At 40.1% G+C, this 11,498-nt stretch overlaps 3 protein-coding genes across 3 annotated transcripts; 1 reads left to right on the top strand and 2 right to left on the bottom strand.

The window, feature by feature from the left end:
* The first annotated feature begins 701 nt into the window (after positions 1-701).
* On the top strand, positions 702-4,887 carry LOC127242902 (PWWP domain-containing protein 3-like). Its single transcript, XM_051262629.1, has 2 exons — positions 702-915; positions 1,238-4,887. Exon 2 carries the CDS (start codon positions 1,330-1,332, stop codon positions 4,561-4,563), a length of 3,234 nt encoding a protein of 1,077 aa, XP_051118586.1. The 5' UTR covers positions 702-915; positions 1,238-1,329; the 3' UTR covers positions 4,564-4,887.
* Positions 4,888-5,190: 303 nt separating this feature from the next.
* On the bottom strand, positions 5,191-7,048 carry LOC127243971 (universal stress protein A-like protein). Its single transcript, XM_051264242.1, has 4 exons — positions 6,698-7,048; positions 6,013-6,134; positions 5,770-5,888; positions 5,191-5,560 (listed from the first exon to the last, which is right to left on the bottom strand). Exons 1-4 carry the CDS (start codon positions 6,882-6,884, stop codon positions 5,452-5,454), a joined length of 537 nt encoding a protein of 178 aa, XP_051120199.1. The 5' UTR covers positions 6,885-7,048; the 3' UTR covers positions 5,191-5,451.
* Positions 7,049-7,173: 125 nt separating this feature from the next.
* LOC127243965 (cinnamoyl-CoA reductase-like SNL6) lies at positions 7,174-10,764 on the bottom strand. The gene is made up of 4 exons (XM_051264230.1): positions 10,328-10,764; positions 8,820-9,001; positions 8,061-8,255; positions 7,174-7,953 (listed from the first exon to the last, which is right to left on the bottom strand). The coding sequence occupies exons 1-4, from the start codon at positions 10,587-10,589 to the stop codon at positions 7,495-7,497; spliced, it is 1,098 nt and encodes a 365-aa protein (XP_051120187.1). The 5' UTR covers positions 10,590-10,764; the 3' UTR covers positions 7,174-7,494.
* Positions 10,765-11,498: the final 734 nt, after the last annotated feature.

Genomic DNA, 11,498 nt, shown 5'->3' with positions numbered 1-11,498 from the left:
ATAGTAAATAAAAATTAAAAGTAATATTACTTCATTTTATATGATGAAGTACGATTCTTATAAAAATTTCAACAACAAATTAAAATAAAATTCTATAATGCTAGATATGTTTTGTATTACTCGCATGGGAAAGAGCAGATTGCATTTTTAGCAACGAGAGAGTTAATGCAGTATATTGGGCCTGTTTTCTATACAGAATTGTTCTTATTCTTTTTTAGTAATTTATATTTTTTTAATTAAAAATATTATTTTTCTAATAATAATAATATTTTATTTTAAAACAATAATCCAACCATAATAAAATAATAATGGTGCATTTTGACTTAAAACTTAATATAAATAATCCGGTAGACAATAGAAATGATTTTGAGAAATTGTAACCGACAACTGGCTGTTACCGGCCTGCAAAGTACACCAGCGTGTGGTGTGTGTGAAATTCACTCGCCCAATGTGACGGTCCATTTGCTGCTATGAATGCAAATCCACGGCCACAGCGGCGAGTACTGTTCCTATAAATATTTTTGGAGTCAAATATATATATATATATATATATATTTGGAGTCAGGCACGGACGCAAACACGCCAACACGTCATCGCCTGAAAATAGGAAATGGTAGTAGTCCCTACTCCTAGTCCGGTCCGGTCTGGTCTGGTCTCATCGACCCGACTCAGCTCAACTAAACCCAATCCAACCCAACCCAACCCAGCAAAGCAAGCAGCATTTATATTCCTTAATTATTACTTTTAGGAAACAGATGCACCTCTACGCTCTATAGCTGCCTCTCCCTCTGCCGAATCTTTCATCTCTCAAACCCTAATTCTGCGCTCTGCTTGTACAAAATTCAGGATGATTCTCGAGGACGATTAGGGAGCATCGCCTTGCACACAACTGTTTAGCGTTTCAAAAATTTCCGGGTAATTTCTACGGACTTCAGTTTCTTTTCTTTGGACATATATTTTTCAATAAAGTTTCGGTGGGTGTTTTTGCAAGTAAGCTCTGATAATTTTTTTTTTGTTGATTTTCTTACTTGGATTGGCTTTGAGTGAATTGGTCTTGCGGGAACCGGCACTTGATTGTTGATACGCTTTTTTGAAAAAAATTTGAATTCGAATTATTGCCGCTCGGATTGTCAGTGTTTGCCGCGTTTCCGTTTGAGAAATTTATGGTTGATTTTAATAGTCGTAATTAACAACCTGTGGTTATTTAATGTGTGCAATTTCTTTTTTGGTATTTCAGGTGTCGATTTCTCTTATCCGAACTTTCGGTGGTGTCGTTTTGATTGAAGAATTTTTTTTAGGGCTTTTTGTTCTCGTCCGAAATATATGTAAATGGCCACTTTGGATGATATTTTAGCGGCGAGCAAAGTTCTTGCAGATAATTCATCTGGCAATCAAAACGGTGACTCTGGTTCTAAGATGGAAGATAATCGGAATTGGGTTGGTGATGTTAAAGATAATGATGGTAATGCTCCTGCTGCTGATACAACTAAAAAAATGGTTGAAGTGGAGACTGTTGTTGAATCTATATTTGATAGCAATAGCTGCTTTGATAAGACTGAGAAAGATAAGGTAGTTGGAAATTTGAACTGTGTGCCTACCTGTGGCACAAGTGATGATGGGATCGATGTTGAAGTAAGCGATAAGAGGAATGAAAATACTGAAGTTGTGGGGGGTGAAAATATTGAAGATGGGCAGGACACTCAGGAGGACAGTGGTCAATGTAGAGATAGTGATGATAACCAATTGGATGTAACTAAGAGAAAATCTCTGAATGCAGATACGGATGGAAGTGAAAAAGGACTGGTTAATGGTGAGAAGTTGGGGGATTTGGACCATGGGTTTCATGTGGGGGATTTTGTTTGGGCTAAAATCAAATCTCATCCATGGTGGCCTGGGCGGGTCTATGATCCAAGAGATGCCTCAGACTTTGCCATGAAGCGCAGACAGGATGGCCATCTCCTTGTAGCCTTTTTTGGAGATGGTTCTTGTTCTTGGTGCTTGCCTTCACAGCTTAGACCCTTCATGGAGAATTTTAAAGAAATGTCTGTTGGTAGTAATTCTAAGAGCTTTGTCAATGCTGTACAGAGGGCAGTTAGTGAGATTGGTAGAGTAGTAGAGTCCGAGATGATGTGTGGGTGTGTACCGTTGGCAAAAAGAGATGGCCTTGCCAGGCCACTGGTGACAAATGCTGGAATCAAAACCGGAATTCTTGCACCTGAAATTGACGTTTCTCGACTTTCTTTGCCCAAATATGAGCCAGCGGAAGTACTTGAAAGAGTGATGGAACTTGCAAGTACTGGTAATGTTGATGATGTATTTGAGCTTGCAGTTGTCAGATTTTGGCTATCTGCTTTCTATCGAGCTGATGGTGTGTATCCTTTGCCCACATACAGTGAGCCCTTCCTTATTGAAGGCATGGAAGACAAGAATAAGACCGTGAGTGAAGTTAATGATGATTTTAGTGTTCCGATTGAAGTCCCTATCCTTGGACCTCTGGAGGATGACTGGTTGTCTAATACTGCAAAGCCCCAGGCCTCATCTGGTGAGAAGATTTATCATAGAAGGAAACAGAAGAGTGTTGCTGAGCTTATGGGGGGAAATCCTATTGGCAAATCCAAAGGACAGGAGGAAACAACAGCCAAAGAACGAAAGGATCTTGGGAAGTTCACATCCTCCAAAAAGAAGAAGAAAAGTACTGATGGAGAAGTAGGAGATGGTCGCCCTCAGGAGGGTTCTTCAACAGGAAGGGTCGGTAGAAAGAGGAAGGCAGAGGCTTCTGAATCTCTTAAACATTCATTAAAGAAAGTTTCAAATACTGAGAACAGTGGCAGTGGGAATGACGCAAGTAAAGGTACTTCATCTGGAAAACCGAAGAAAATTGAGGTTGTTGCTACGGAAAATTCCTCTGGTGAAAGCAAGGAGGACACAGAAATTGTGTCAACGCCAAGGGAAAGAAAGAAGAGCAAATACTTGTGCCCTCCATATACTACTCCCATTTGGAGGGTGGGAAATCAAAGTTTTAAAATGGAAGCAACACCTGAAATGGCCGACAATGTGGGAGAGCACACGACCGAGGCTTCTGCAGACCCTTTTGCCTCAGCATCTGTTTCAAAGTTAGCCGACAAAAAAGTGACTGAAGGCCATCAGGAAGGGCGTGATGCATCTGTTAAGGACATTCCTGAGACAGCAGGGAACACAGAGAAATTTAGTTTTGCTGCATCTGATGTTAATATGCCTGTTGATAAATTGGTATCTGATATCCAATCTGCTGCTCTCGACCCACTTTACTTGACCAAGGAGGATTGTCTTGATGAGGTTTGGTCGTTTGTTTCTGCACTAAGAAGCTCAATCTACTTGCACGGATCAAACTATAAGTTACACCAGAAGTCCAAGACAGGTAGCAAGAGAAAATCAGTAGCCTCACAACAAGGGAAACAAGAAAAGGATGTTTCCCATGAAAAAGTCAAGTCAGGTGAAAAGAGAAACCGTGAAGAGAAGAAGAAAGATGGAAAGACGGGTCCATCCAAATCGAAATCCAAGAAGACTACTGAGGTTTTGGATGGAAATGCTTCTTCAAGATTGAAATCCAAGAAACGTAGCAAGGGTTTGGATGTAAATGCTTTACCATCCAAATCGAAATCCAAGAAGACCAGTGAGGTTTTGGATGAAAACGCTTTAGCATCCAAATCAAAATCAAAGAAGGCCAGTGAGGTTTTGGATGAAAATGTTTCACTATCGAAATTGAAGTCCAAGAAGGCTACTGAGGTTTTGGATGAAAATGCTTTAGCATCCAAATCAAAATCGAAGAAGGCCAGTGAGGTTTTGGATGAAAATGCTTCACCATCAAAGTCAAAGTCCAAGAAGGCTACTGAGGTTTTGGATGAAAATGCTTCACCATCGAAATCAAAGTCCAAGAAGTCTACTGAGGGTTTGGATGGAAATACTTCATCCAAATCGAAGTTCAAGAAGGCTGCTGAGGTTTTGGATGGAAATGCTTCACCATCCAAATCGAAGGCCAAGAAAGCTACTGTGATTTTGGATGGAAATGCTTCCCCCTGTCTTCTTCTAAAATTCGCACCAGAGTATCCTTTGCCATCGAAAGAGGAAATCGTGAGCTTGTTTAGTAAGTACGGGAGCCTCAACAAAAGGGCAACTTGTGTGGCTACAGATTCTCACTCTGTCCACGTTGTATATAAGAATGCTACCGATGCAGAGGCAGCTTTTAAGTCATCTGTGAACGAGAGACCATTCGGTGACAAGAATGTTGTTGACTATCAGTTACAGGAATCTTCAGGTACCTCAAAGTCTCATCCAAAACTGACTCCTCGTAAACGGGCTGCCGAGAAACCTGTCTATCCCCACTCAACATCGGATGATCTTTTGAGGGATGTCCAAGTCATCAGACAAAAACTCGATATCATGACAGCTATACTGGAAAATTATCATTCCAAGTTTTCAGCTGAGGACAAATCTGGCTTGAAGCAGGAGATGAAAAATCTTCTGGAGAATGTTGAAACAGCAAGTGAGAAGATTCGGGTCTTGGCCGAGAACTCCCCGGCTTGAGCTTGATTGAGTGTGCGTTGCACAGGTATTAACGACACCATCTTTCTCTGTTCTGTTGCCTATGTTGATGAGGTCTATGCTCTTTTTATTTTTTTGTTGTTGTTGTTGTTGTTTTCTTAATGAGGGAGGAACTTTTGTATGATATATGATATAATGTGATATTAGCAGCACAATCAGGCGTAAGTAAGTATACTATTACTATTGGATCAGACATCCTTGTTTGTTTTGTTGTTTTATGCTCCTAGTGGTTTGCTTTCTCATTCGACTTAGCTTTTAAACCAGACATGGATAATAAAAGTGATGCCTTTTGTTGCCTTGCTTCTCTGTCTGCATTCATTCAGTCCACAATATACATTTGTTGTGTACCTATCTGATTGATTATCTATTATATGGAGGTTGCGTTGGAAATTTGGAATGGTTACTTCCTACAATGAATGCACTGGGGCAGGAAGTACAAATAAATAAATAATACTTTCTGCGTGCTCTAAACATAAGAACATATTTTAACGTAAATAGGAAATAATTGATTTTTTTCCAACCTTTTATCTAGTATAAAAATAACGAAAACAGTTGTAATTTTTTATTAAAAAGAAAAATAAATACATTTTTAGATGTAGAAAACAAAGGTAAACACAAGAGGGGGTATTATTCACCAAATACGTACACAGGGTGGTCAAGCAAGTAGGTATGAACCCAACAGGCCACAACCAACATTTCCAAGGGGGACAAGGACAAGCACACTGTACCAAATAAATAGCTAATTATGTAGTAAAGATTACAACATCCAATTTAGGCACCGCACAACTATATCCAATCTTCACGAACTCGCATAAAAATAAATACCATCACAAATGACAAAGAGTGAAACACAGAGATTGAAGAAGGTGTTCAGTCGTCGACAGGGTCTTGAGGCATCTGATCAGTGCTGCGCTTGATAGCGATCACGGGGCACTCTGCATGTTTAGTGCAGAACTCACTCACAGTCCCAACAAAAACCCTACAAAACATTAAGTAAAAAGAAATTTCAATGCTGCCTCAGCTGAAAACTGCTCAAGAGGTATATATATACATGCTCCAACACCAGAATTATGAATAAAGCCCTCTTGTTCTATGTGTTAAGATGATCAATTGTCATCATCATAAATACTTGACACTCAACCAAAAGGCATAATAAAAATAATAAAATGCTGTTTCTTATATACATACTTCTGGAAAGGGCCAAGGCCCCTGCTTCCAACAACCAGAAAATCCGGCTGGACCCGCTTTATTTCATGGCAGATGATTTCTTTCGGATCACCTTTCTTAATCCATGCTTGGCAGTCAACCTGTGAACATAATTGTACCTCATCAATTGAAGGGGACTTCAGAAACCAAAAAGAGTATCATGTTGAGAAACTTTAACTAAGCCACATTAATCGGTCCTAGCCAAGTATGAATGGTTCTTTATACCCCAAGTTCGTGGCACTTGTTCACAAAGTACTCCAATAGATGCAGGCCCCGTATCCTGTCTCTATGTTTAATATTCTTGAAATCTTCAGGCGAAGCATAAATGCTATCCATGTCATCAAAGCCTAGACAAGTAAGTATAAGAAGAAGTTCAGCATTGTCTACACAGATGAAGGAATTTTGCAAAGAGAATAAAAATGAGAGCAACACATTTGTAGCAATTGAAAGTATTCAACCTAACAAACCTGTTTCAGCGGGCAAGGAAATAGAAATGCCCCACAATCAATGTATGCTTCCAGCAAACTGGATATACGGATTGTAATTCATTTACTTTAGATGCAAAATATTTTAATCTGTGGATTCTCTGATGGAAACTCTCAGCAATTCATAGAAAATTTGATATCAAGTAGCAGAAAATCAATGTAGGAACAAATGATTAAACCAACGGACTATACTTCTTTCCACAGAATTCTCTCCTCCAAAAACATACAAATTTAACCCAATCCAGTATCATACGCAAGTTGCAGACACAGAACTCAATCAAACCTAGCGAGATAAAAAAAAAAAAAAAAAAAAAAAAGTCCCACCGAAAAACTGCACTATTTAATCGAGAGTCGATGAAAACAGGCAAAGAGAGGAAAAAAATAAAAAATAAAAAATGAAGGCATAATAGTTTGGAAATTGATACCATCTTCATCGGGCACTTGCACATGAAGAAAAATAAGCTTGAAACCAGCAGTGTTAGAGCGAACGATTTTCTTGAGCGTCCAATCGAAGGCTCCTTTACTACTTATGGAGGGGTGCGGATAGCCCTTGATGGTTGATTCGTTCACCGCCACCATTATACGCGTCGGATCGCTGCCCTCAGCCGCCATCGCTGCTGAGCAGAGCAGTGTGAGTGAGTTAGGGTATGTATGTTCGGAAACTGAATGAAATGAATTTGACAAACGTCAGCCAATTTGCGAGGGAGAGATCGATTGATTGTTCTACTTCTAGCAAACACTCCACGCCTCCCTCTCCCTCTCCCTCTCCCTCTCATAAAAAAACTCGCAAATTGGCGGTGCTTCTGTACACGTGGCTTCACGCATTAAATATTATTTTATGTGCACCTTCATCAATCAACCAATCAATCCACACTGCGTGTCACTCTGCTGCTATCAGACACACACGCCACAACTTTAGTGTGTATTTATTTATCTTTCTAATAATGTGCAACATAATACACAACTAATTAGCCCCACCCAGACCAAAAATATCCATTTTTGACTTCAGAATCCAATCCAATTTCAACAATGGATTCACTAAAGGACATCAAAAATGGAGTATCTATATATACATATACGTAGTACACACAGACGACGCATACACACACTCTTAAACATTGATATAATTAATTAATTAATTAATTAATATATACTCCCAAACACGTGGCAGACTCAGAGCTTATCCTTATGCTTTTAAATTTAATTTAACGATCGATGATGATCACTGACAACACCTTGGTGGTGTTGCACTTGCAAGCAGCAATCTGTCAAGCTTTGTCTTTGACAATTCAAATTGAGGGGTCAGGGTGTCCTCTGTAGTAGAAACAATTGGACTTGCATTCAGATTCAGACCTGTTTGGCAAGCCAACACTCGTATCTCCTCGTCCCTTTTGATCACCCGATCGAAGCAAATGTATCTTCCACAGGCTGTCTTCTTCATCTGCTCCAACACACTAACGTGCGCCTTTGCTAATTGCTTTATGTCCACAGTTGCCAGCAATCCAAGCCTGTACATCTCTTCCATGCCTTTCAGGTATGCAATAGTGGAGGTTGGACTTTTGTTGTAGAATTCTGGCCCGGTGACGAGCCCCGGACAGATTGTCACTAGCTTTAAGTGGCCATCTTTGGCTATCTCCCAAGCTGCCTTTTCGGCTCTCAACTTCCCAAGAGCATACCAGAGCTGTGGGTGGATTCCAGGAAGATACAAACAAAATTTCAAGTAAGTGGCTACGGAGATATTGTTTGGTCGTAACTTGTAAGTGAGGCTTGCTGAGAATGGATTGTTACCTTTTTGCTCATGCAGATTGACTCGTCGCTCCAGCATTTGTGATCGACTAATGGTGGAAATTCATCAAGGGAGTCGTCTCGCCAAATGCAGGCCAAAAGTGAGGAGGTGAGCACGCAGTGTCGAACGGAAGGCGAGAGTTTACATGCTGTCATGACATTCTTGCTGGCGTTCACCTCGATGTCAGCCATGGCTTTCTAGAGATACAAAGTGGGTAAGATTAGCATGCATGCAGTGATAGAGTGGGATTGTGTTTTAACTAGCTAATCACAAGTGCAAAAGCATTCTAGCAACAAATTTCTACATAGGCAGAAATTGTAGCAAGTAAAAGAAAACAGTAAACAAAGCATTTATGTTGATGTGTTAATGTTCTGTATTCGGATGACTGATTTCTGCACATACTAGATTCAAGAGACAAGTGAGATCATGCATTAACTTGACAGTAACTACACGGCATTATTAACTGATAAAACAAACCCCCCATTGATAGCAACATGTGAGATGCATACATATAAGTTAAAGCAATGCTTTTCATATCTCGTCCCAACTAACTCTTCCTTTGCCCAATATAGCAAAGCTAGCTGTCATCAAATTCACTACCCGCAAACCCTTTGATACAAGGGTGAGATGTCTTACACCATTCTATCGAATGTCTAGTGCAAGTGAATTAATATATAGCTCAGGCCAATATGAAATCTTCACCATTAAATTCATATGTATGTGTGAGTGTGTTGTGAATAGGTAAAAGTAATGCAACTCACAGTGTAACCAGATAGCCCAGCTGGGTCCACAAATGCACAAGTGTGGCATACACAATAACACCCCTGAAAAGCCTCCGTAAGGCTTTCTACTTCAGTGAGCTTGGCCATTACAACTTCAACAATGCTGTCGGCGAGTCTCATTTCTCCAGAAATTTCCATTTCCCTCAGTTTATCAACATCTTCTGCAATTTTTACATCAAGACGATTAAATTGGATGCCAGACCATCCAAATCAGGGCAGAGATTCATTTTGTACGGATAATCAACAATAAATCTAATGGTCCAAGTCCTACCTACCTATGCTATCATAAAGAGGAGGAACCACCAGTGGGTCCTACTAAATCAGGGCAGCTAGACATTGAACGTGGCTAAATAAAATACACGCAGATTACCAAACTCAGTAAAGTTTCAAGATTAAATTAAAGCTTGTTCTGTCATTAGCTCTATAAGCTTCTCCTAGATGATTAAATGCTAATTAATTTAAAGCGTGTTTGTTTGAGAGACTTTCCCAAATTTGCACTATTCATCAAATTTTTTTCACAAAAAATATCAAAATCAAACACTTATTTTTTATATTATCCTAAAAATTAATTTTGCATTCAAAATATCACATCATCACCTATTTGTATCACATCATACAGTTATTTCAATTCAAAATTTTTACTTATTCATATTAAACTCAAAAACCAAATCCCCAAACAAACACACCCTAAGTAAACTATCCTGTCAAATCAACGAAATTTAAGGTACCGCTGCTGCATCAAGTCTCATAGCGAGTTTTTTAAAATTCATATTTGAATTATAATGTATTCGATTAGCTAACAGAAAATTCTGGATGAGATTAATAACCAACATAAATATTGGTGAAAGTTTATCCACAACTACTCACGGAAATCTTATCATAAAGAAGCACAGAGTAATTTAGTACTGAAATGACATCTCACATGCAAACGCTGGCTCGCTGCAAGTAATCAATCTAAAATATCTAGGCAAAATGTACATATAGCTGGCTCCAAATAACCGTTGACTACATGTTCTTTAACATTCAGTGTTGTAACCGAATTTGCAATGATCTACCTGCTGTTTCTACGGTTAGCTTGCAAATTTGTACAAAAGTGATCAAATGGTGTTGAAGGTGGCGTGATTTTTGAAATTTTAAATATGTATTATAATACAAATTTATATTATTACTTTGTGGTGGATCTTTCCGCATACAAGATTTTCCTCTTTTGAATATTGTCGAAAATGAAGTTTCAACTAAGCAACTGCACGTGAAAAAATATAACGAATTGAGGTAAGTGCGGCAGTACATGTGAAATTTTGGAGAGTAGAAAATAATTAAGCACGAACTTGTCTTCTTCTTCTTCCAGGTAAGAACGGAAGGGTAAAATACTGAAGATAAATAATGAATTCGCATACCCCAGATACTTCAACGAATGCCATAATTAACAAACAATATATCCTTGAATAAAAATGATTATGATTATAGCTGGAGGTATGCAAGCGGACCTTCATTATCAACGATGATTCGAACTGAGTATCCGTTGACCAGGAGGTGGTTCACAATAGCGATCCCGAGGTAGGAGACGCCGCTAGTGACGCAAACCATCCTGTCGAGCGCATCACCCCCATCTTCAGTGGCCAGCGTATTCTCCCGTCGCTTGAAACCATCGTCGTCCTTCCGGCGCTGCACCGCGGCGCAAGATAGCAGCATCTGGCGGAAATCCTCAAGCTCCGCCTTCCGAGTGTCCTCGAATATCACAATCCCCATTGCAGCTTCTCCCGAGCTTATCGAGCTTCACATGAGCTGAGTGCGTCGGCTTTTACGCCGACTCACTATCCACGATTGGAACAGCAGATTCAGCTGCGCAAATTTCACTTGCCGGGTGTGTGAGAGGGAGAGGCTTTTTTGGAGAGGCGCCAACGGGTTGAAAGGCAGGTACAATGCGCGTGGGGGTTGTAGCATCTTATAGGTATAAATAAACTAATAATACGAGGCGGCCGCGCGATTGGTAGATGCAGCTAGATACTCTCGGGTCGGTCCAGGTAACAACCTCCATTCCACTTGAGCCTTGACCCGTTCAAAATGGGCCGGCCCAAATTTCCTCTTAGCCCAATACTTCCGACCCAAATGATCTGAATTAAATAAAGGATGCGTGATAAAAATGATTTAGTATGGCCATGCAATATATTGTGAGACAGTGGGGCCCAGTGACAATAACATACCGGGCCCACCAAGCACGTGGCCCAGTACTAAACTAAAAAAACTATTTAATCGAACGGCCCAACAGCCATGGCCCTTCAGTGTCTGCCACAATCGTAACTTGTGACCCAAGACCTACTCCAATTATTACACGATATCCTTGTCGTAATTGGTCTGTCTGTACAACCCCGCTACGACGTCGTACTGCCCCACAAAGACGAAACGAGTCAGTCAACTCGGAGAGTCTGCCGTCACCTCATTGGCGGAAGTTCAATCGGCACCCGCCAACGATCCAGATTGCGCCACGACGCCATCTACTTACCCTCCCAAAATATGGTTATTATTGTTGTTTACTTACCCCAAATGAACATATACGTGCAAGACTGTGAGAGAGAGCGTGTAGAAGATTTTTACGTGCCCATTGTTAATTCCTTAAAAGGGTTTAAGGCTGCTACAGTAGTGAGGATCAAGAGTGGA

Source organism: Andrographis paniculata, unplaced genomic scaffold (genome assembly GCF_009805555.1).
Source record: "Andrographis paniculata isolate CXL003 unplaced genomic scaffold, ASM980555v1 Contig19END, whole genome shotgun sequence".
Lineage (NCBI taxonomy): Eukaryota > Viridiplantae > Streptophyta > Magnoliopsida > Lamiales > Acanthaceae > Andrographis > Andrographis paniculata.
The sequence above is the reverse complement of the archived record's forward strand: the minus strand, read 5'-3'. Positions and strand labels throughout refer to the sequence as shown.